The sequence below is a fragment of the Mustela nivalis genome (assembly GCF_964662115.1).
Source record: "Mustela nivalis genome assembly, contig: HAP1_SCAFFOLD_1933, whole genome shotgun sequence".
NCBI lineage: Eukaryota > Metazoa > Chordata > Mammalia > Carnivora > Mustelidae > Mustela > Mustela nivalis.
In genome coordinates, this window is record NW_028134731.1 from 25,726 (window position 1) to 46,255 (window position 20,530).

General features: G+C 63.4%; 1 protein-coding gene across 9 annotated transcripts in view; it reads left to right on the forward strand.

Annotated features, from left to right (window-relative positions):
* The first annotated feature begins 551 nt into the window (after window positions 1-551).
* The window catches only part of DOT1L (DOT1 like histone lysine methyltransferase), a 59,569-nt gene continuing 39,590 nt past the window's right edge, over window positions 552-20,530 (forward strand). For 4 of the 9 annotated variants that reach the window (XM_082750832.1, XM_082750838.1, XM_082750836.1 and 1 more), the window contains exons 1-2: window positions 586-777; window positions 14,167-14,210. In XM_082750832.1, coding sequence (XP_082606958.1) covers window positions 697-777; window positions 14,167-14,210 — 125 coding nt within the window. In that variant the 5' untranslated portion in view covers window positions 586-696. Of the gene's footprint in view, window positions 778-14,166; window positions 14,211-20,530 lie in introns of all 9 variants that reach the window. The other 5 variants (XR_014308062.1, XM_082750834.1, XM_082750837.1 and 2 more) reach the window with 4 other exon arrangements.

Below are 20,530 nucleotides of genomic sequence, written 5' to 3' on the forward strand. Positions count from 1 at the left end.
TCGGCACCCTCTCGGCTTCCCGGCGCCGAGCAGACGCTCTCGGCCGGCGCGGCGGGCGCTGGGAGCGGGAGCGCGGGCCGCCCCGACGCCCGGCGTCCTATTTCACGAGGCGCGACGGCGGGACGGGGCGTGCGGAGGACGCGCCCCGGCGCTCCGGGGGCGGGGCTCGAACCTGTCATCCCAGACCCGCGGGGTCTCCCCGGGTCCCCGCGGCCGGCCCGCGGCGGCGGCGGCGGCGGCGGCGGCCGAGGGCAGCCGAGGACGTGCGTGCGTGCGTGCGTGCGTGCGTGCGGGCGAGCCCACGGGGCGGGGCGGCGGGGGGGCGGCGCGCGGCGCGGCGGGCGGGGCAGCGGGCGCGCGCCGCCTCCTCGCGCCGGCCCCCCCCGCGCGCGCGCGGCGAATGGTTCGGCCCGGCCCCGGCTCATTGTGCTCGCCTCACGCCGGCCCAAGATGGCGGCGGCGCTGCAGGCCCGGGGCCTGTGACCACAAAGAGGAGCCGGGGGCCGGACGGGAGCGCCGCGGCGGCGGCGGCGGCGGCGGCGGCGGCGGCCGAGGCCCAGGCCGGGCCCACCCCCCTCCCCTCAGCCTCCCGCCCTCCGCCCGCCCTCCTCCGCCCGCCGCCCCGCCCCCGCCGGCGGCGCCGCGCCCCTCCCCCAACCGCCCGACTAGCATGGTGCGGCGGCCGCGCGCGCCGACATGGGGGAGAAGCTGGAGCTGAGGCTCAAGTCGCCCGTGGGGGCCGAGCCCGCCGTCTACCCGTGGCCGCTGCCGGTCTACGTGAGTGCCGCCCCCGCGCCCCGCCGCGCCCCGTCCCTCGGCCCGAGTCCCGCGGCGCGCCGCGCCCGCCCGCGAACGGGGCCGCCGGGGTCCCGGGAAGCCCCCTCCGGCCGTCCTGCGGCTGGACGGCGCTGCCCGCGGCCGTTTGCGGCGCTGCCGTGGCCGGGCCGGGCGCGGGGGCCGGGGGCCGCGGGGCGGGGGCGCTGACAGTCGGCGCGCCCCGCGCGGGGTCGGTTGGGTCGGGCGCTGTCAGCGGGCTCGGTCCCGCAGTGGCCGCGCCGCTCGGCGTCCCCGCGCTGTCGCGGGCGGGCGGCGGGCCGGCCGGACCCGGGGAGGGCCCCGGGGACCCCCTCGGGGGATGACAGGCCGCGCGGAAATTTACCGGGGCGGCCCCGGGGTGCTGCGGGGGCGCGGGTGGGCGGCGCGGGTGTCCGCGTCCCCGGGGCCGCTCGGGCCGGGCAGGCTGCCGTCGGGAGCGGGAGCGGGAGCGGGAGCGGAGCGCGGCGGGCGCCGTGGGCGGGCGTCTTCGGGGCGCCCTTCGGCGCGCACGCCCGGCGGGGGGGACGGGGCCCTCGGGGGGGACCCGGCGGGGAAGCCCGCGCGCCCCGCCCCTCACGCGCGCTCCGTGTGTGTCAGTTTTTGGAAACGTCGCGGCCGGGGGCGGGGTCGGGGCGCGGCGACCGCCCGGGAGCGGGTGTTGGCCGCCGGCCCCGGCTTCTCCGCGGTTCCAGCCCGCCGCGCGCGCCGGAGCTTGCTATTTTTGCTCATCCTGCGGCCGGAGGCGAGGTCGAGCCCGGGCCCTGGCTTTTCCGGCCGGCAGCGCGGGGCGTGTGTGTGTCCGGCCGCGGGGGCAGGGGGCAGGGCCGGGGACCGACGTCCGAGGTGACGAAAGCGGGGAGAACCTTCAGAACTCCAACCGTTCCTGGCCCCCGCCTGTCCCCACCCTGTGACAGCGCCCCGCGTGCACCCGCCGGCTGGCCAGAGCCTTCTGGAAAATGGAGTTAGTTCTCCTCCCCGCTGTCGCGCGGGAGCGCTGACCGGTCCCTCCGATCAGGCCGCTGTCAGCCCTTCCAGCGCCCTTCCACCGGCGCGGCTCTGGCCTCCCCGCCCCTCCAGGCCTGCCTTTTCCTGAAAGTCAGGAAGATGGAATGGACAGCGGGCAGCTTTCTGACCCCGCGAGGACTTGCTGAGACCCATGTGGCTGTGGGTAACAGAAGTCGCTGTCCGTGGCGCGTCCTGCTGCATCTGGTCATTGCCCTGTTCATCTGGCCCACGATGGCCTTGGGGGGGGGCGTGGTTAGGAATAAAGCCGCTCTGAGCCTGGGGGGCAGGTTCCTACACAGCGTGACTTCTCACCTCGTCCGTGGAGGACGGTGGGGCCTGTGCCCGTGTGTGTGGCACTTGCGTGTCTCCCAGCGTGGCACTGCCGGGCACCAGAAGAGTGAGGAGGTGCACTGTGACCCGCTGTCTGGGTCCTGGACACGCAGAGACAGCCACAGCAGCCCGTCCCCACCGTCCTATCGGGTGGTACCGGGGTAAACAGGGCCTTCCGTGGGGGCGTGGCGGGACCTGGCTTCCAACCAGTTACTGGTTCTGAACTGTGGAGTGTCTTTCCCTCTGGCCGGGACCTCCCTTGGCAGGGGAATGGGGCCGTGCTGCCCGCCTGGCGGGGCGCTCTGCCTGACGTCAGCAGGTCCTCTCCTGTGTGGTTGTCCCACTGCCCGGCCAGGGGGCAGGCGGCCCCGCGTGGTCCTCAGCCAGCCGCGCGGGAGGCCGCACTCCTGGTACAGCTCTGTCCTGAGGTCTGTTCACTTTCCCTAACGCTGCTGACGGGGCCGGCTTTCTGGTGGGAACCCGGGTGGCGCTCTGGGAAGAGGTCCTAGTTTGTGGTGACTCGGTGGTGATTGTTGAGAAAACGGATGACTTCATAAGTCAGCTTTCGAGAAGGTCGGACTGTCCCTCGACGTCGTGTGTGAGATGACTGGGCCTGTTTGTTCAAGGACCCATTCATTCTGCCGGCACATACTGGGTGCTTCCCGCGTCCCTGGGGGCGCGGAGGCTGGTGGACGGTTCGCGTTCTCGGGATATGTGTGAGCGAGGGAGGTAGGGGCTCTGTAAACCCACAGGTTCCGCGGTGACGTGTGGCGTGGATAGCTGGTGGATAGCTGCGGGCTGAGGTGCTCCTGGAGGGCGGGGCTGCTGCTTTTGCCCTGGGGGACATGTGGGTGGCTTCTTGGAGAGGGGGCATCTGGAGGAGGAAGTGCCAACAGCCACAGCCACCCGCTCTGGGAAACGTCCCCCTCAGAAACAGGCTTTTTGGGAAATTGACAAATTGGAGGGAAGGTGGGGGGAGGGGCAGGCTGAGTTTTGTTCCTTTCCTGACTTGGCGTCCTCGGACACCCACCCGCCGTGCAAGGTGGCTCGTGTCTTACTGGGAAAACCGGGTCCCAGCTGGAAGGGAGGGCGTGGTATTTTTGGCTGCCAGGCGGCAGGGCAAGAAACTGCGAGGGGGTGGAGTGGTTCATCCCCTCCATGACTTATTAAGCCTGTGGGCGGGGGAGTAGCCCCAGCGTGACTGTCCCCGCCTCCAGCTTCCTCCAGGGAGCCCACGATTCTCCCATGAATGCCCTCTGAGCAGTCATGCCCTTTATGCAGGGGGATGAGTGGGTGGGCAGAGTGAGCCATCCCTCCCTGTGACTCAGAAAGTATTTTCTGATGGTGACCTGGTCTCCCGTGAGCCTTCTGTGTCATCGCACTCAGGTGGCAGGCAGATTAACCCCAGACAGCTGCTCCAGCGCAGCAGCCGCTGGGAAGGGGAGAGGGACGCTCAGAAAAGCCTGTCCGTTGTGTGTGGCTGTTAGTTTTCCTAGTCTGGTCTCTAGGACCTACGTGCCTGCCAGGCTCTGTCTCGGATGCGTAGGACACAGAGGGAGCAGGAACTTGGGATGTTCTCTAGGGAGGCCGTGGTAGGCTGCTGGGGGTCGGCCCGTCTAGTCTCCCCCGGGGAGCTCTGCCTTTTTTTCTTAAACTGTTAATATTGAGATAATCGCAGATTCTCTCAAACCCATAAGAAGTAACGGGGGCACCTAGTTGGCTCCGTCGAAGTGCCTAACCTGGTTTCGGCTCAGGTCATGATCTCACGGTGGTGAGATTGAGCCCCAGAGCTGTCTCTCTCAAGTAAATCTTAAAAGAGAAAGAAAAGAGAAGAGAAGAGATCCTGTTCTCTTATCCAGCTTCTCCCGGAGAGCCACGAGTCTGTTGTTGGCATTGGTGCAGTCAAGCTACAAGGCATTTTGGGGTCGTCTTTTGAATATGGGGACCTGTGGGCTGCCCACCTTCTGCATCTGGGAGACACACTGGGGCCACCTGCTGGGGCTGAAGGACAGGGAACAAGTCACTACCCTGTGAGGAAGTACGGTTTCCATGGGAACAGCAAATGCACTCCTGGGAGCTGCGGAGAAAGTCAGGTCCCCCGTCCCTGCTCGTGGGATTCGCAAGTTTTAAAGACTGAACTTACATGGCCCCCGAAATACTGTCCCACCGCGAAGGGGTGAGAGTGAGGGCAGCCGCCGTTGCTCCGGAGAACCACCCTCCCCGCCACCCCCACCCCCAGCCGCTCACCTGTGACGCATGCCGGCTCGCAGGGAATGTCTCGGCTCTGTGACGCCAGCCAGCTAGCAGTGACTCACCAGGAAGGAGGGCTTGGCTCCTGCCACCACCTCCGCCGCACCCCTCCAGGGGCCACGCTGCCCAGCGCCAGCTCAGACGGGGCTGCTCAGAGGACAGAGCCCGCCAGAACCGCAGCCCCCAACCCTCCAGGGCAGGGGAGCCCCAGGCAACGCCATCCCAGCAGCGCGCCAGGCCTGCGGTGTGGCCACTGGCAAATGATCACCAAGAATCGACGTGTGAGCCCCCAGTGGGACCGCAGTCGCTGTGTGGGTCTTTAAGTCCCCCTTTCTCCCTGTGCCGCCCCCTACTGCAGACAGCAGGCCCAGAGTCCCGGGGGTGCCCGTTGCTGCCTGGACACCAGGGCTAGGAGCTGGGAGGTCGTGGCCCCTGCGTGTCTCTCTCTGTGTGGTGCGTGCTGTCTGAAGACCCCGCCAGTTGCGAGCAGAGGTCTGGCAGGAGGACCAGCACATGTCCCCACGGGGTCCGGCATGCAGAGGAGGGAGCCCCGCACAGACATGATGAGACCTGGCCCGAGTCTCGCTCCTTGCAGACTGCACGGCCTCCGGTGCAGGCCCCACACGTGGTTTAATGCTGCGAGGTGGTTAGCTGGGTTTGCGCGGGAGTGCCCTCGGCCTGCCCAGGCTCGTGGCAGCCTGACCCAGGTCCCTGGCCTCTGGCCCTGCCCTGCTCTGCAGTCTCTCCTGAGGGCTCAGTGTGAACCGCAGACCTGACCCCTTGTTCACCTCCCAGAGCACCGTCAGGAGCTGCCCTCTGCCTCGGGGGAGCTCCCAGACTCTTCCTGCCCACTCTGGGCCCTGCGTGTTGACCTTCCTCCCGTGCAGGCTGGCACCCAGGATGGATCAGTGCCGTCCTACCCCAGCCTTCTCACGGCCGTGTTTTGCTCCTTACTTACTTGAGCACGTGGCTTGTCTTTTTGGATTCTTGCTTATTTGAACCAGAAAATGTGCTGTCACTGTACATATTTGAATTGGTGTTTTGCTCCCCCGGCTCGGCTTAACCATGAACTCAGAAGTGACGCTCTCTGTGTCAGAGCGATTAGGAGTGAGCGTTTACTTTGTCACAAGCCCGTGTCATGATATCTGTGAAAGGGCAGCTTCTGGATGAAATTTAAGGTGATTGTCAAGATAGCAGATTAACCATGTTGAGTTTTGAGATGTTGAAACAGTTTCAGACTAATCTGTTACATTCCTCACTGTGGGTGTTATATTACACATTTCCCTTATTTCTAAGTTGAGAAATACAAAAATTCAGTGGGGGAAAGATACTGTAAAATTCATGGAATTATTAACGTATTCAGAAGACTTGAAGTATCCCCCCCCCCGCCTTTTTTTAAAGTAAGCTGTAGGCCCAACGTAGGGGTTGCATGCAGTCCCCACTGAGCCGACCAGGCACCCCTAAGTGTGTGATCTTTATAGCAGTCCTGCCGAGTGAGAAGGCAGCCGGCAGTGTCTCCAGCAGGTGCATGGGAAGGCCTTGGGGTGGGGGTGGGGTGGGCTGAGGGCCCTGCGTGGACCCGGAGCACACACAGACCCTGATAGCACCTTTCTGGTTTGTCCGCCTCTGGAGGACCTTTTGCGTCTGACCTTTCTGGGCAGCATTTTTACACCGGGAAAGGTTTTTATTTATTAGAGAGAGCACAAGTCGGGAGGAGTGGGAGAAGCAGACTCCCCACTGAGCAGGGAGCCTGACGCGACCCCGGGAACGTGACCTGAACTGAAAGCAGTCGCTCCGCCACCGGAGCCCCGCAGGCCCCCCGGAAAGGATTTCAGATGGTAGAGCCTGGCGCGCGCGTGGACCTGAGTTCCTGTGCCCCTTGCTCAGCTGCTCATGGTACTGGGACCCCAGCCCGGGCTCCGCGCTGAGGACACTCAGGACCCTGCCTCCCCATGTCCCTGCCTGCTCAGGTCCAGCCCGGGGCCCCTGTAGTGTTTAGTTGTCCTTTGTTCCCAGCTGTAACCTGCGGCTGTCCCTCCCAAGACGGGCCCCTGCAGGGGGCGCGAGTGTGTGGTTAGAGGCTCCTGCGCTCTAGGCAGGCGTTCTGAGGGTGGACGCTGGGTCTCCTTGGGCACCACGTCCAAGGCCACTGGCACCTTCCTTTGGATGGTGCTGACCTCAAGCCCTGGTCTGGGTGGCACTGCTGGGTCCCTCCCCCAAGCACGGTCAGGTTGCTGCTCTGCACCCGGAGAGGGAAGGGGCCTGTGATGCTGTCCGGGGCCTTGGGGGGACCTTGTCTACACACGGGGGACCTCCCCTTCCCTCCGTCGCCCTCCGCCGGACTGCAGTTCCCCTCCCGAAGCCCTGCTCTGCCCCCTCACTCCAGCCGGTGCAGCCTCGTGGGGTGGTGGTTCAGTCTGCGAGGACTTTGTCGCTCACTTTCTGGGGCTGCCCCCAGGAGTGCCTCCAGGCTTTCTCCTGGGCTTGGGGCCTGCCTGTGCCTCTCGGGGGACGCGCCTTTCCCACCTGGTGCCCAGGCTGTCCCGGCTGTCCCCGCTCCTCTTGTGTTTTCTGTGCCTCAGCCCTGGAACCCGCCATTCCTCCGAGGAGCCTAGTTCCTTTTCAGAGCCTTGCGGAGGAGAGAACCAGGGCTGAGGAACGGCTGTGCAAACCCGGATTTAAATCCGCCAAGGAGCTGTGGCCCGCCCAGCCCTCACCCCTGCTCCGAGGGCCCGTCTCCCCACTTGGGTTCTCTGGGGCGGGGGCCTCCTGGCGGTGCTTGGTTCTCTGCCGGGCGTGGGCAGCTGCCGTGGAGAGTGCCCGGGCCACTGCAGGGTCCCCGGCGGCTGCGGAAGTGCATCTCGTCCGCGACGACTGTGCTGCTGCTGCTTCTGCTTTTCCACCTGGGTCCTCCTCCCTGCCTTCGGCCGGAGGCCTGCTCCTCCTCAGCCGGCTTTGTGTCCCCTCCGTTCCTCCTGGGTCACCCTGTGAACCCTGGCCGTGCACGGTCTGTGCCCTGGGGGCCGTTGCCTGGCCTGCGGTAATGGGGTACCACAGTGGGGCGGCGGGGTTGGTGCCTGGGGCAGGCCCACTTCCTGGTCGGCGGCCCGGCTTCTTGCTGTGTCTGCAGGCGACCGAGAGTTCTCTGTCCCTTCATCCCCTACAAGGGCACTAGTCCCACGGGGGTTCCCGCATTCGTGACCTCCCCTAACCCTAACATCTCCCGAAAGCCCCATCTCCTGAGACCGTTCCACGGCGGCAGGGCTCCAGCGAGTGGACTGGGACAACCCAAACGTTCTCTCCTTACAGTCTCCCTGGGCCTCAGTATCTAGCCCTGCGGCAGCCCCCCGAGCACTTCCCTGTCGGTGTCGGTGTCCGTGTTCCGCGGCGGCTGCCTGGGAGTCTTGGCAGACCCAGCCGGCTTGGCTGAGCCTGGCCCCCCGCCTGGGCGCCGTGCTCCGTGTTTGTACTCCCTTGGGAGGCCTGTGTCTGTCGCGCACACCTCGGCTGCGGCTCGGACTGTCCTCAGGTGTGGTTGGCGGGGTGCCTTCCGCCGCCTTCCCGGAGCCCACGGGGCAGAGTCCCCGTCGCTGCCCCCCAGCTCTGCCTTTGCTGGGGTGCAGACATGGGCGGGCTGGGGATGCGGCTGGCCTGGTTCTCTGCAGGCTGGGATCCCTGCCGTGCTGCGTGAATTTGCTCATTTTCACACGAAAGCCTGTTCCTTCTTGATGCTCAGGTCCTGTGGGTCGGCTGTCCTCACCGCTGCTCCCTGACCCCACTGCTCCCAGGTGCCCGGGCACGGGGGCGGGTGCATGAGGCTGGAGCTCCTCAGCCTGGCCCCGGGCCCTGTGCTCTCCACACTGCAGAGCTCCCTTCCGGACTGAGTGTTCTGGACGCCTGCTGACTTTGCACTGTGTCCTTCTCCACCCCCACCAGATCTCTGCCGTCAGAGCCCTGCTGTTGAGGTGCACAGGCGGCAGACGGCAGGCCTCCTGCCCGACCCATCCCCCCGCCTGCATTCCTTGTCCTCTGCCCCTGAGAGCTGTGTTTGCACATCACTGGCAGTTCCAACCTTCGCTTCACCCCGGATCCTGTTAGAGATGCAGGTTCCCAGACCCGCAGAGCTGCCGCACTGGAGGCTGTTGTGGGGTGGGGGTGGGGGTCTGTGCTCAGGAGCCCTGCGGGGGGATTCCAAAGCTGCTCAGCTCGGTTTGGCCTCCGGCTGTGATTCCTGAGGGCAGCCGAGGGCACTCCCTGGTGTCATTCTCGCAGGGCCGTGGAGCCGGCGGTGCCCCCCCCCCCCCCCCCCCGCGCACCCCTGTGTTCAGCTCTTGCTCTCCTCTGGGCTCTGCATCCGCCTCTCACCGTACACCCTCGGCCCCAGCGCCCTCCAGCCGTGCGGACGTTTATGGTGCAGGAGGTCTGGCGCGGCAGCCTGCGGTGCCCTTGCGGAGGACGTCTCGAAGACCCTCCTGTCCACGCTTCCTGGGCCTTGTGGGGAGACCTGCACACCTGCCAGGGACAGGCTGGTGGTGGAGCCAGACCTTGAGTTCTTGTCCCGACGCTTGTCCTCAGGGTACAAGTAGGGTCCGGGCCTGGGCTGCTGAGGCGGCTGGGGCTCCCCAGGCGCTCTGTCCCTCGGTGCACATGCCCCCCATGCGCCGTCCGTGCCAGGCAGTCACACTGCCCCCGGGGCCGAGGCGCCAAGTGGTAGCGGCAGGGACAGCGTGTCGTGTCATCTCCAGGTGTGACGACTGCCCCGTGTGGTGTGCAGTGTAAGGCAGGAACAGGTCGTGGTTGTCACGGACGTTTCCGTGGGTCCCCGAGGTGCAGGGCCTAGCCTAGTGCTGCCTGCCGCCTGGCGCCCGCTTCCCAGTTAGCTGCATTCGCTGAACGGGCTCCGCGGGGAAGGGCCTCTCCCCGCGGCTCCGTGTGGGCGCTCTGATGCCGTTAGTGGCGAGGGAGTGAGGCGGTTCTCTGCAGGCAGACGTTCCTCCTGTGGCCAGTGCCAGGCTGGGGACGTGGGCTGTGTGTGTGCACAGCGGGGTCCCTGTAAGGACACCAGGGTTCCAGGGCTCCTATGATGGAGGAGGAGGATAGGGATATTCCTGGGTCACAAGACAGGGGCGCTCATGAATGTGACTGCCAAGGGGCCATGCTCAATCTAACTTTTCCGGGTGGCTTCTGGCCTCTTTCTCCGGAAGCCTGTGGGGCAGTAAGGAGAGGCCGCAGCCCTGGACGGTCCTGAATCATTCGTGGCGATCAGCGCATCTTGAATTACATACCTCAGGGCCGCTGGTGGCAGCTGGCCCGTCCCCCGAAGGGTCGTTCTGAGACCCTTCGTGCTTCCCTTTTCCTGCTTTGGAAGCGTTGGGAAAGCTGGATTTCCTCTTCTCACCAGCTGAGATCGAATTCCAGGCACCTCTGCCTTCCCGGGCCTGCGGATCTGGTGTGAGACAAGTCAGCCGGGCCGGCTGTGTGGGTTCCTGCGAGGCCAGGGGGAGGGGTGGGGGCCCCGCTTGTGCAGGTGCCCTGCTGGGGCACCTGGGGCTGCTGTTGGCCCCCACCCTGCCGTGCGCAGGGCCGTGCCTCTCCTCTCGTGACTGCTGGGCCCACTGGAGTCACACCCTCGTGGCCAGAGCGTTGCCGGAATCCCGTCACCTCCCGCTGCCGCAGAACCTTTTCTCGTGGGCAGTGCTCCGGGCCGGCCCGGCAGCCTTCGCACAAACTGTGTGTCGGTTAGCTGTGGCTGCGTAACAGACGCATCCCCAGTGGCAGCATTTATTATCTCGTGGTGTGTGCTCGGGAATCCCGGAGCAGACGTAGCCGGGGGTCCTGTGAGAGAGGGAGAGATTTAGTGGAAAGTTGCAGACTGGCGACCTTCCCTCTGTAGCTGCTTGTCCTTGTGCTGTGTGGGTCTGACGGTCTCTTCTCTTCTGGAGACCCTGTGACCCAGCGTGGGGCCTGCTGGGCCCTGCAGGGCGGTCAGTGCAGCTGTCAGGTGAGCTCCTGCCAAGGCCCGTGAGTCTGGGTCCCCCGCAGGGTCGTGGGGCGGCAGCAGGAGAGGCCATCGGACGAGTGTTTCCTCGGCTCGGTGCTTCCCTCCTGGGCTGGGGTGCTTTCCGGGGCGTCATTGCTCGTGTGGAGGTCCGTCAGCAGCTTTGTTGGAGGGAAAGTCATGTACCAGGTACCTCACGCGTTGAGAGTGTGCCGCATTCACAGAGCTGTGCAATCCTCACGACTGTCAATTCCAGAACCTTCCATCTCCCCAAAGAAACCCCGTCCCCGTCCGCTGTCATCCCCCACACCCCCATCCCCGGCTCCCGCGAACGTCCTTCCCGTGTGTGGAGGAGCCCGGTCTGAGCGTGTCACACACGTGGACTCACACCTCGCGTGCCCTCTGTGTCTGGCTTCCTCCCTGCGCGTCGTGGGGTCGGGTCCGTCCCGGGACAGCGCGTGGGGGCGCCGCTCCTGCTGGGGCCGGGGCCGCTCCGTGTGCGGGGGCCGGGTGTGTTCGTCCGTCCGCTGGCAGGCGCTGGGGCTGTTTCCAGCTTTTGGCGGCGAGGAGCCCTGCTGCTGTGAACGCGTGCGCGGACCTTCGGATCTTCGTGTGGCTGTATGAGGTTTCTTTGGGGTGTGTGCTGACGGGCGGAATCGCTGGGCCATGGGGAAATTCCCCTTAAACGTTTGAGGAATTGCCAGACTGCTTTCCAGAGCGGCCGCGCCACTCCCGGGCCCACCAGCCGGCTCTGAAGGTTCTCATCCCGCCCCAACGCCCAGTGTCCGTCGTTCGGACTCTGGCCATCCTTGTGGTTTTGCCTCGTGTCCGTTCCTGGCTCGTGGAGGAGCGTCTTTTCGTGTCCTTACTGGTCTTACTGGCTGGCCACAGGGCTATTTTCTTTGTAGCGGTGACCGTGTCAGTTCATGCTTTACGGCCCTTCTCGTGTTTTCATCGGGAGTGGTTCGCATTCCGGGTACTCACAGGCACACATGGGGGTCCCGCGGGTCCTGGGCCCCGCGGCGAAGCAGGTGTCGCAGTTAAACATGGATTGTGTGGTTTCCCGGTTGCGCACCGTGTCTGATCAGCGTGCCACGTCGTGACGGTTAAAGAAGGCAGCGCGGGCTTCTTGAAGAGAAGACACTTGCGGGAAACGCCATCGTCCCCTCGCTTTCAGCGAGGCAGCGTCACCGCGGCAAACGCAGTGAAGTTAGAAGTGTCGCAAGGAGTCCCGAGTGGGACGCAGGACATCGCGGGAGCCACCGCCATGGGAAACACAGCGCCGATAGACGGGCTCCTCCCGGGTGGGCACCGGCCCTGGGCTTGGAAAAGCGCCCTGTCTGCACAGCGCGGCCCGGCGAGGTGTGCCTGTGGGGTTACAGATGCTGCCTCCGAGAATGACTTGCAGAATTTTCCTCTTGTTCTGTGGTTTGTCTTTCGGCTTTCGTGATGCTGTCCTTGGAAGCGTCACCATTTCATTCTGATGACGTGCAGCTTACCTGTGCCCTCTGCCCCCCCACCCCGAGGTTTATGTGATCATTGTGGAAAGCGTCACCACCAGGCAGGCACCCTGATTGCCCTCCCCTCTGCCCTGCCCGCTCCTTGCCGCAGCGGTGGGTGCTGCCGTGTCTCCTGGCCTTGCTTCAGGCCCCCGTGGCCTCGTGAGAGACGCTTGGGGCAGATTGGTGCACAGCGTCTCCATCTGCGAGATGGACTGCTGGCCGTGCCCGCGGAGGGCTCCACGGTTGTGCGACACACTCCCCTGCGTGTGTCGTGCGCTCTCCTGAGCTCTGCGCTTGCCGCCTCACTGTCGCTGCCAGGTCTCCTGCCTCACTGCTGCCTGCGTGGCAGGTGTGGACCTGGAGGGCCGAGCGGACAGGCTCGCCGGGCGACGGGCCCGAGGACTGCGGTCACGGCGCGTGGCCGACGGCAGTGCACGCGGGCGCGGGTGTTCCGCGGTGTGGGTTCTCGGGCGAGGGGTCTGGCAGAAGGAACTGTGGCTTCCCCCTTATTTCCAACGCTCTGGCCAGGTCAGGGAGATGCCCCGGGGAGTGTGGGGGGCTCTGAAGGTAGCAGATGGGGTTGCTGGGGTGCGCGGGGGAGAGGGGCCCCGTGCTGGCGCGCCGGGAGCTGTGAAGACAGGCTGACGTGGGCGGAGGAGCGGTTTCCTTGTGGGGGTCCCCAGCTCCTCGTCCGTGCGCCCTCCCGGCGATCGGAGCTCTCGAGTGTGTCCCCGCGCCCTTGGGACCCAGGCTGGTGTGGCTCGCCGACAGAGCCTGGGCTCTCGTGTCAGAAGCCGGGGGTGTCCGCCGGCTCCATGGTCCTTCCTCAGTACGCGGGGGCAGGTCATGCCGGGCCAGGCCTGCCGTGCCCGCCGCCTGCCAGGAGGCTCCCCTTGCGGCCAGTCCCCCTTGTTCCTTTAAGACCTTTTGAAGTTGGGCTAAAGCTGGCTTCACGTGCCCAGCAGAGCTGCCCCAGTAGTCTTCTGACCTGTGCCAGGAGGTCCAGGGGCCGCCGGTTCCCATCAGCAGCCCCACCCCCAGTTTCTGAGTCGGCAGCCGGTGCTGCGGTCGGTGCCGGCGGTTGGGACCCAGGGGCTGCCTGCCTTCCGTCTCGCCCCGCCCGCGCCGTGTCCCCGTCACAGGATCACTAGTGACGTGTGTCGTTTGATCCTTTGTCAGTTGGAGGATGTTACTGAGAACACGAAAAGTTGCCTCTTGATTTGCCTTAAAAAAGTTAAGATTTGGCACAAAATGCCACACAATGTGTGATTCCCTTCACGTGAAATGTCCAGAGACAGGCGAGCCCACAGAGAGGAAAGTGGACTAGCGGTTGCCAGGGGAGGAGGGGTGATGGCTGGTGGGGCCGGGTGTCCGTAGGGGTGACGAGAATGTTCTGGGGTTAGTGCGTTCCTCTCGCGACTCTGGAAGGCTGAAAAGCCGCCGAGTTGTGCACGCGAAGCGGGAGAGCTACGTTCTGTGAGAACCCCGTCCTCACGGGGCTGCCCCTACGGAAGCAAGGGCAGGGTACGCGGTCCTTGGACTTGTGATGACCCTGACCCTGGGCGCTTGCCCCCAGGTATCTGTCGTGAGGTGGTGCCAGCGGCCGGGGTGTGTGCACAGCCTCCCCGAGGGGCAGCCCGCGCCGTGCTTGCATCGGGACAGGGCCCGAAAGAGGACTCGGCGTGTCTGGTCCTGGGCTCTGCAAGGTCTGGGGTCAGTTGGCTGCACAGACCCCAGTGAGAGGCCCGGAGCGAGCCCTCAGCCCCCCTCTTTGAGGAAGGAGCAGCAATGAGCCCCTGTGCAATGGGCACCGTGGGGACCCGCCGAGATCTGCTGTGGGGTTACGGGGTGTCTGTGCTCTGGCGGGAGGACGGCCATGTGGGTTTTTCCCATGGTTGTGTTACTGGTGTTACCCCGTTTCACAGACGGGAAAGCAGAGGCCTGGAGAGGTTCCAAAAGTCAGAACCAGGCCTGTGGCTCCCAGGCTACAGCAGCACCTGGGGGGTGGGGTGAGGAGTCAGCCGAAGGATGGGGCCGGGGTGGGAGGGGAGGGTCAGGGCGGAGACTCCATCCCAGGCCCCTGAACCGCTGGTGGGGGGAGGGGGAGTGTTGCAGGAGCAGGTCTTCCCAAGGGCAGCACGTCCAGCCTGGGCAGGGGTCCCAGAGCAGCACCTCCGGGCCCAGGCCAGGGCCATCTGGTAGGCCGCCCCGGTCCCTGCCCCTTGCATCACCAGAGGGTGTGAACACTGTCCCTTTGTCTTTCAGGACAAACACCACGATGCTGCTCACGAAATCATCGAGACCATCCGGTGAGTGTGGCGCCTGCCGGGGCGGGCGGGGTCTCACGGGGTGGGCACCCCCGCGCCAGCCCCCCACCTGGGCTCTCGGCTTGCGGCCCGCCCTCTGAGCCCGCTGCGCCCTGCATGGCTCCTCGCGGTGAGCAGCGGCCGACTTAGGAAGCAGTGACCGGTCAGAGGAGTCCGGGCCATCTGCGTGTGGCCCCGATCAGGTCTCTGTGCTTCTCTGAGCCTTGGCTCTGCTCTGAGGGGCTGCCGAGCTGGCGGGGTACAGACGGCGCCCCCACCTCCACTCCCCACCTTGCTTCCGTCTCCTCCGCCGGGACCGGGTGCTGACTCAGCCTCCCGTGGGCTGCTCCTTCTCCCAGTGCCCCGGTCAGCCTCTCACCAGCGTGGTCCCGGGCTGTGCAGGGAAGTGCCGGCCCCCCCACCCCTGGCGGGGGACCTTGACGGAACCCACAGGAAGGCTGTCCGCCCTTCTGTTTCTAGTGGGCTCTCTCCCGTGCTGGCCTGGGGTCTGGAAGGAACCGCAGAGGGCCGGCCATGGCCGCTGGGGGCGGTTCTGTACCTGCTTCTGGCTCTACAGTCTGTGGTCAGGGACCCTGTTGTCCTCGTGTGTCTGCGTGGCTGTGGAGTCTGTCGCTGTGTCGTTCCTCAGAATTCTTAACCGTGTGGCCACCACCTCGGGCCCCCGCTGTGATGCCTGCAGGAAGTTGCCGTGGCCGGAGGCAGGGCTAGGCGGGTGGTGCCCCGTGAAATAGCCAGGACGGGAGGGCCGGCTGTGATGGGAGTCCCTCTCCTGCCACGTGGTAGCGGGGCCACGCGCCCAGGACGCTCTCGCTGCCCGAGCCTGTCTGATTGGCTTGGGGGCCCACCGATGCCTGCTTGCGAGACTGTTTTCAAATTTAAGTGAACTGATGTGCGCAGGTGTTGTAGTGCGGGCCCGAAAGCAGCCAGTAGTGTTAGCCGGTTGCCAGGGCCTCTGCGCCGGTTTCTCACGTGCGGCGCGGGCCGCTTGTCCCTGTGCAGCTGGGGGTTGGCGTCCTGCCCGGCTGCCGAGCCAGCCCTTTGCCGTGGCCTCGTCCTCTCTGGGGGCTGCCCAGGGCTGCTTCTCTGCGGGCCTGATCCTCACGTCCCGGGTCTCCAAACCATGTCACCTTCTTCCCCGTTGTCCCTGCAGACGAGGCCTGTTCACCGGCAAGGTGACCAGCCACCTCATTTTGTCCTTTCTCTTTCTTTACTTTCAATCGTGGAGAATTTCCAGCAGATACAGTGTTAGAGGGTGTCCTGAGCCCACATAGCCACGCGCCAGCCTCACGGTGACCAGCGAGCGCATCCCCACTCAGGTGTCATGGGTACCTCCTTCGACTTTAGTCATTGCCACAGTTGTAGCTTTAGAGGAGGCAGTAGAGGTGGAGCGGCGGTGCCCCACACGCGGGTAGGGGCGCGTCGACCGCCGCGTGCGAGGCGGCCCCCGGCAGACGCCTCCACCAGCTGCGCCCGTGTCCTCGTGTCCTCTGTGGTCTGCCTGCCCTCTGCCACTGTCCCCAGCCAGCCCCTGACCCGCTTTCGGCTGCGGCAGGTGCCTCTGCCTGTTCCGGAAGTTTCCCTGCGAGGACTCGTCTGGCTCGTCCTTTCCTTTCTCCTGACCTCGTTCAGCCGCGCCTGATGTCGAGCCTCGCCCTGTTGTCGTGCGGGTCAGTCACTGCCCCTCTCCCTCCAGAGGGCTGTGCTGCTGTGGGGTCGCCGACACCTCGTTCATCCCACCAGCCGGTGGCCGTGTCTTGGCTGTTTTCGACTTTGGCGATTCGAGATGGAGCCGTTATGAACGTTCACGTGGGAGTTTTCTGTAGACTTGCCTTTTGTTTCTTCTGGGTCAAGGCCCGGGAGTGGGTTTGGTGACAACTTACTTTAAGAGGAGCTACCAAGGGGCGGGCGGTCTGTGCCCCACAAGCCGTGGGGGACCGTCCCCGCAGCTCCCCTGCCCACCAGCGTGGGGCGCTGACACGGCTGGGTTTGCGGGTGGAGTCGGGGCTGCGCAGGGCTAGTCCACGGCGGCTCGGATCTGCTTACCCTGGGAACTCCTGATGCTCCCCATCCTTTGCCTGTTTTCAAGAGCGGATTTTACTGTTGAATTTTCACTGATCTTTACATATTGTCATTACCAGTTCTGTACCAGGTGTGTATTCTGCAGATGTTTTCTTCCGGCCTGTGGCTTACCTCTTGGTATCTCTTTTTTAAGATTGTATTTATTTGTCGGAGAGAGAGAGTGAGTACGAGCAGGGGGAGGGGCAGAGGCTGTGCAAGGAGCCGGATGCGGCCTGAGCTGAAGGCAGAGGCCTCAGCGCCGGAGCCCGGGCGTCCTACCGTCTCACGCTCTTCACGGTGTCTTTGGGGCAGGGCGTAGCTTAGCTTTGAATAAAGTCTGGTTTGTCCACATTTTTCTTTTACAATTTATGGGTTTTTTGCCTCCTGAGAAATAGTTGCTTAATCTGAGGTCACAGGGGTTTTCTCCTATGCTTTCTAGAAGTTTTACGGTTTAGGTTTTCTCCCGAGTCTTTCCATCCATTCTGAGCACGTCGTTCCGTGTGAGACAGGGTATGAGTTGACGCTGACCATCGCGCGTGCGGACGGCCGCTAGCTCGGCACCGCTGTGAACGAGACCGTCCCTTCTGTGCACAGTTCTCGCGTCCCCTTTGTCAGTCAGTCGACGGTGCGGGAGTTGGCTTATTTCCAGGGCTGCTTCTGTCCCGCTGACCCACGCCTGTCTCCTGTCACCAGAGAAGACCTGGGTGGCCTCACGTGCAGAGCAGGCATTCCACCGAGCAGAGATGCTTCTCTGCCTTTGTCCTTTCAAAGTAGCGCTTCGGGGGGGTGCCTGGGGCTCAGTCAGTCCAACGTCGGGCTCTCCATCTCTGCTCAGGTCTTGATCTCAGGCTTGTGAGGTCAGGCCCCATGCTGGGCGTGGAGCCTTCTTAAAAAAAAATAAATAAAAAATGTTGCTTTGGTTATTCTACCTCCTGTGCATTTCCATGTAAATTTTGGAATTAGCTTGTCGGTTTTTTGCATGATTTTGTTAGGAACTGCGCTGAGCCAGTAGGTCACTCGGAGAGATTTGCCATTGAGGCCTCCTGTACTGGGTCTTTCAGTCCATGAACATGGCATGTGTCTTTGAGCTCGCTCAGGTCTTTCCACACTTCCCTCAGCGGCGCTCTGTCGTCTTGGGGAGGGGGTCTTGGACCCGTTGGTTGGATTCATTCTCAGAGAGTTGAGCTTTTGGCAGGCCTGTAGCTAGGATTCTGTGCTAAGTTTTACTTTCCGGTTGCCTACTGCTTATAAATAAGAATGCAGTTGACTTTCGCGTATTAACCATGACCTTTTGCTAAAGTTATTGATTCTAGTACGTGATTTGTAGGTTTCTTAGGACTCGTAGAAATAAGTACATTGTCTGTGACTAGGGACAGTTATTTCTTCCTTTCAGTCTTCAGGATCTTAGTTCTTCTCCTTGCCCTTATCGAATTGCCTGGGACCTTCAGTACAATTTTGCGTAGAAGTGGTAAAAGCTCTAGGTTTTTCGCAGATGCCCTGTGCGAGTTTGAGGAAATTCCCTGCCGTCCCTGATGTTTGTCCTACGTGTGACCATGCATTGTAGTTGTATTAAAAGAAGTGGTGACTTTTACAGGCGGAAGCTGAAGTACTTATGGATGAAGTAGTGTAGTGTCTGTGGTCTGCTCCCGAGTGTCAGGGACTCGGTGCCCACACGGCGTCTGACGGAGGTGTCTGGGCTCTCGAGACAGCAGGAGGCACACAGCCCGTCGTTTTCTCTTACTGTGGGGACATTAACCTTGCCCCCTGGTCCATCACGTTTCTCTGAGGTATAGGCACTCTTTCCCCCTTTGAATTAGTAAGTGTCTTGGGGAAGATCCCTGGAGACCTTGCAAGGATCCCATTTCTCCTTGGACTTTCACCCCCTGGTTTTGGCGCCCAGAGGTGGGTCTCACTGCCATGACTGCTTACTGCTGTGTTCTCGAAGGGAGGTTCTCGGCTGACGCTCTTCTCCGGAGAGCTGTGCGCTCCCACGCGCTTCCTGGCTCCACGAGCTGTGACCCAACACTGCGCCGCGGCACGCCCGCTCTTCCTGGGCTGGCTCTTCGGGGCTCTCTGTGCGCGCCCTGTCCCTTCGGCGTGCCCCCCCCTTCTTGAGCAGGCCCGTATGTTCCAGAACCGCGGTGCTCCACGTCACCTTGAAGTTCCCATGTTCCCGACCTGCGAGTCGGCCACAGCTCAGCGGCTCTGGTTTCTTCTAGCGGAGAGGAGTTCGTGCTGTTTGTCGGCACGGAGCGGTCTTCTCCTCGCGGAGCTGTGAGAATTCCTGACGTGTTCCAGCCGCGAGCGCCCATGGGACGCGTGGGACGTGCCGCACCTTCAGGACTGGCCGTCTGGAGTGTCTCCATCCGTTTCGGCGGTTACGCCTCTGGGTCACGTCCGCGAAATCTTTGCCTGCCCGAGTCACAAAGGTGTTCTCTTTTGTTTTCTTCGAGAAGCTCCGTGGTTTCAGCCTTTGTGTTAGGGTTAAGATCAGCGGTGGGCAGATGTTCCCGTGTGTCAGCTGGGGTTTATATTTGTGGGGTCGAGATTAATTAAAAAAACTGTTTCCCAGCACGTTGTCTCGGTGCTTTTATCCGAAAGCCGTGTAAACGTCCACCGGCCTCTGTCCTGTGCGCTGGGTCAGCGTGTCTGTCCGTCCCTGCGCCAGCACCAGTTCTGGTTACTGTAGACCTGCGGTGGGTCTCAGGATGAGGCCGTCAGCTCTTCTGGCGGTGCTCGCGGTGAAGCTTACAGAGGCTGCGTGCTCCGTCTTCGCGCGCCGGTCTCGGAGTCAGCGAGTTCGGTTCTCCCAGGGCCTCCTGGGCGCGATCTCGGGTCGCTTCGAGGAGGCAGCTCGGTCCGGGGAAAGGGCTGTTTTAGTCTTCTGTCCTGTGAACATAGTTGCCTTTGGTTTCTTTCGTTTTCAGGTTTTCTCAGCAGTGTTTTACAGTTTCCAATATAGAGGTCTTACAAATTTTTCATTAAAATTTTCACTAAAGGGGCGCCCGAGTGATTGAGTCAGGTAAGCGTCCGTCCAACTCTTAGTTTGGGCTCAGGTCATGATCTCAGGGTCGTGAGGTTGTGCCCCACGTTGGGCTCCATACGGGGCAGGGACCCTGCTTAGGATTCTCTCTCCCTCTTCCCCTGCCCCAGCCCTGCACACACATGCTACTTTCTCTCTCAAGTAAATAAATCTTTTTAAAAAAAGATTTTATTTATTTATTTGACAGACAGAGATCACAAGTAGTCAGAGAAGCAGGCAGAGAGACAGGAGGAAGCAGGGGTTCGAGGACGCAGGGACGCAGGGACACAGGGACAGGACCTCCCGTCCCCACCGATTGGAGCTGCGGGGGGCCCACTGGCAGAGCAGAGACAGCGGGCATGCAGTGGTGCCCCCCCATGCTTCTTTCCACCTCTTGATTCCTCGGGGTTTTTACCCTGCGTGAGGCTTGGGTTTGGCTTGGGCGTTTTCTGTCTGCTGAGGCTATTGTGTTGTTTCTGTCTGTTGACGAGGCGGAGGACGGTGGTTCGTTGCTGCGGTAAACTCCGCATGGTGAGCGCGTGCGGGCTTCGGTTCACGCGTGCTTTTAGGGGGTTGTCGTGTCGGTGCTCGTGGGGGGTGTCGGTGGGTAGATTGCCTGTACTACGCCGACTTTGTCTTTCCGAGGCTTTGTCTCCCTCTGGTTTCGGCATCAGGGTAATGCCGGCCTCGTGCGACTGAACACGTCACTGTCCTGCTTCCTCAATGTGCGGCAGGACTCCCCGGCAAGGCCAGCCGGACCCGGCTCTCCTGGCGGGATGCGCTTGATCAGGGGGTCGCGGTCTTCAGCAAGAGACGTCCCGTCTCTCCCGGGGTCGGTTTCGCGTGTTTGTGTTTTTCCAGGAAGTTGCTCATTTTGTCTAAGTTGTCAGATCTCTCGGCCGGGCACCTTCCGTGACATCCCCGGGGTTCTCTTGAACCTGTGGAGCGTTGACTCCTTTCTCGGGCTTTTTGTCGAGGTGGGGTCAGGATGCAGCGAGGGTTAGGCCTCGGGATGGGCTGGCATGCGTCTCTGTCCCTCTGCTCTGTCCGCTCCCCTCGTCCGCTTCTCGCCGTGCGCCTGTGCAGCGGCCCGCTTGTCCGGGCGCGGGGAGCTCGTGCAGCGGCGCTGGCCGCCAGCCCCCGGGCACACGGCGCGTTCCAGGCTCTGCCTGCTCCCCGGCTCGTCCCGTGTGGCCCGTTGGCCCCAGGAGCCGACCGCGCG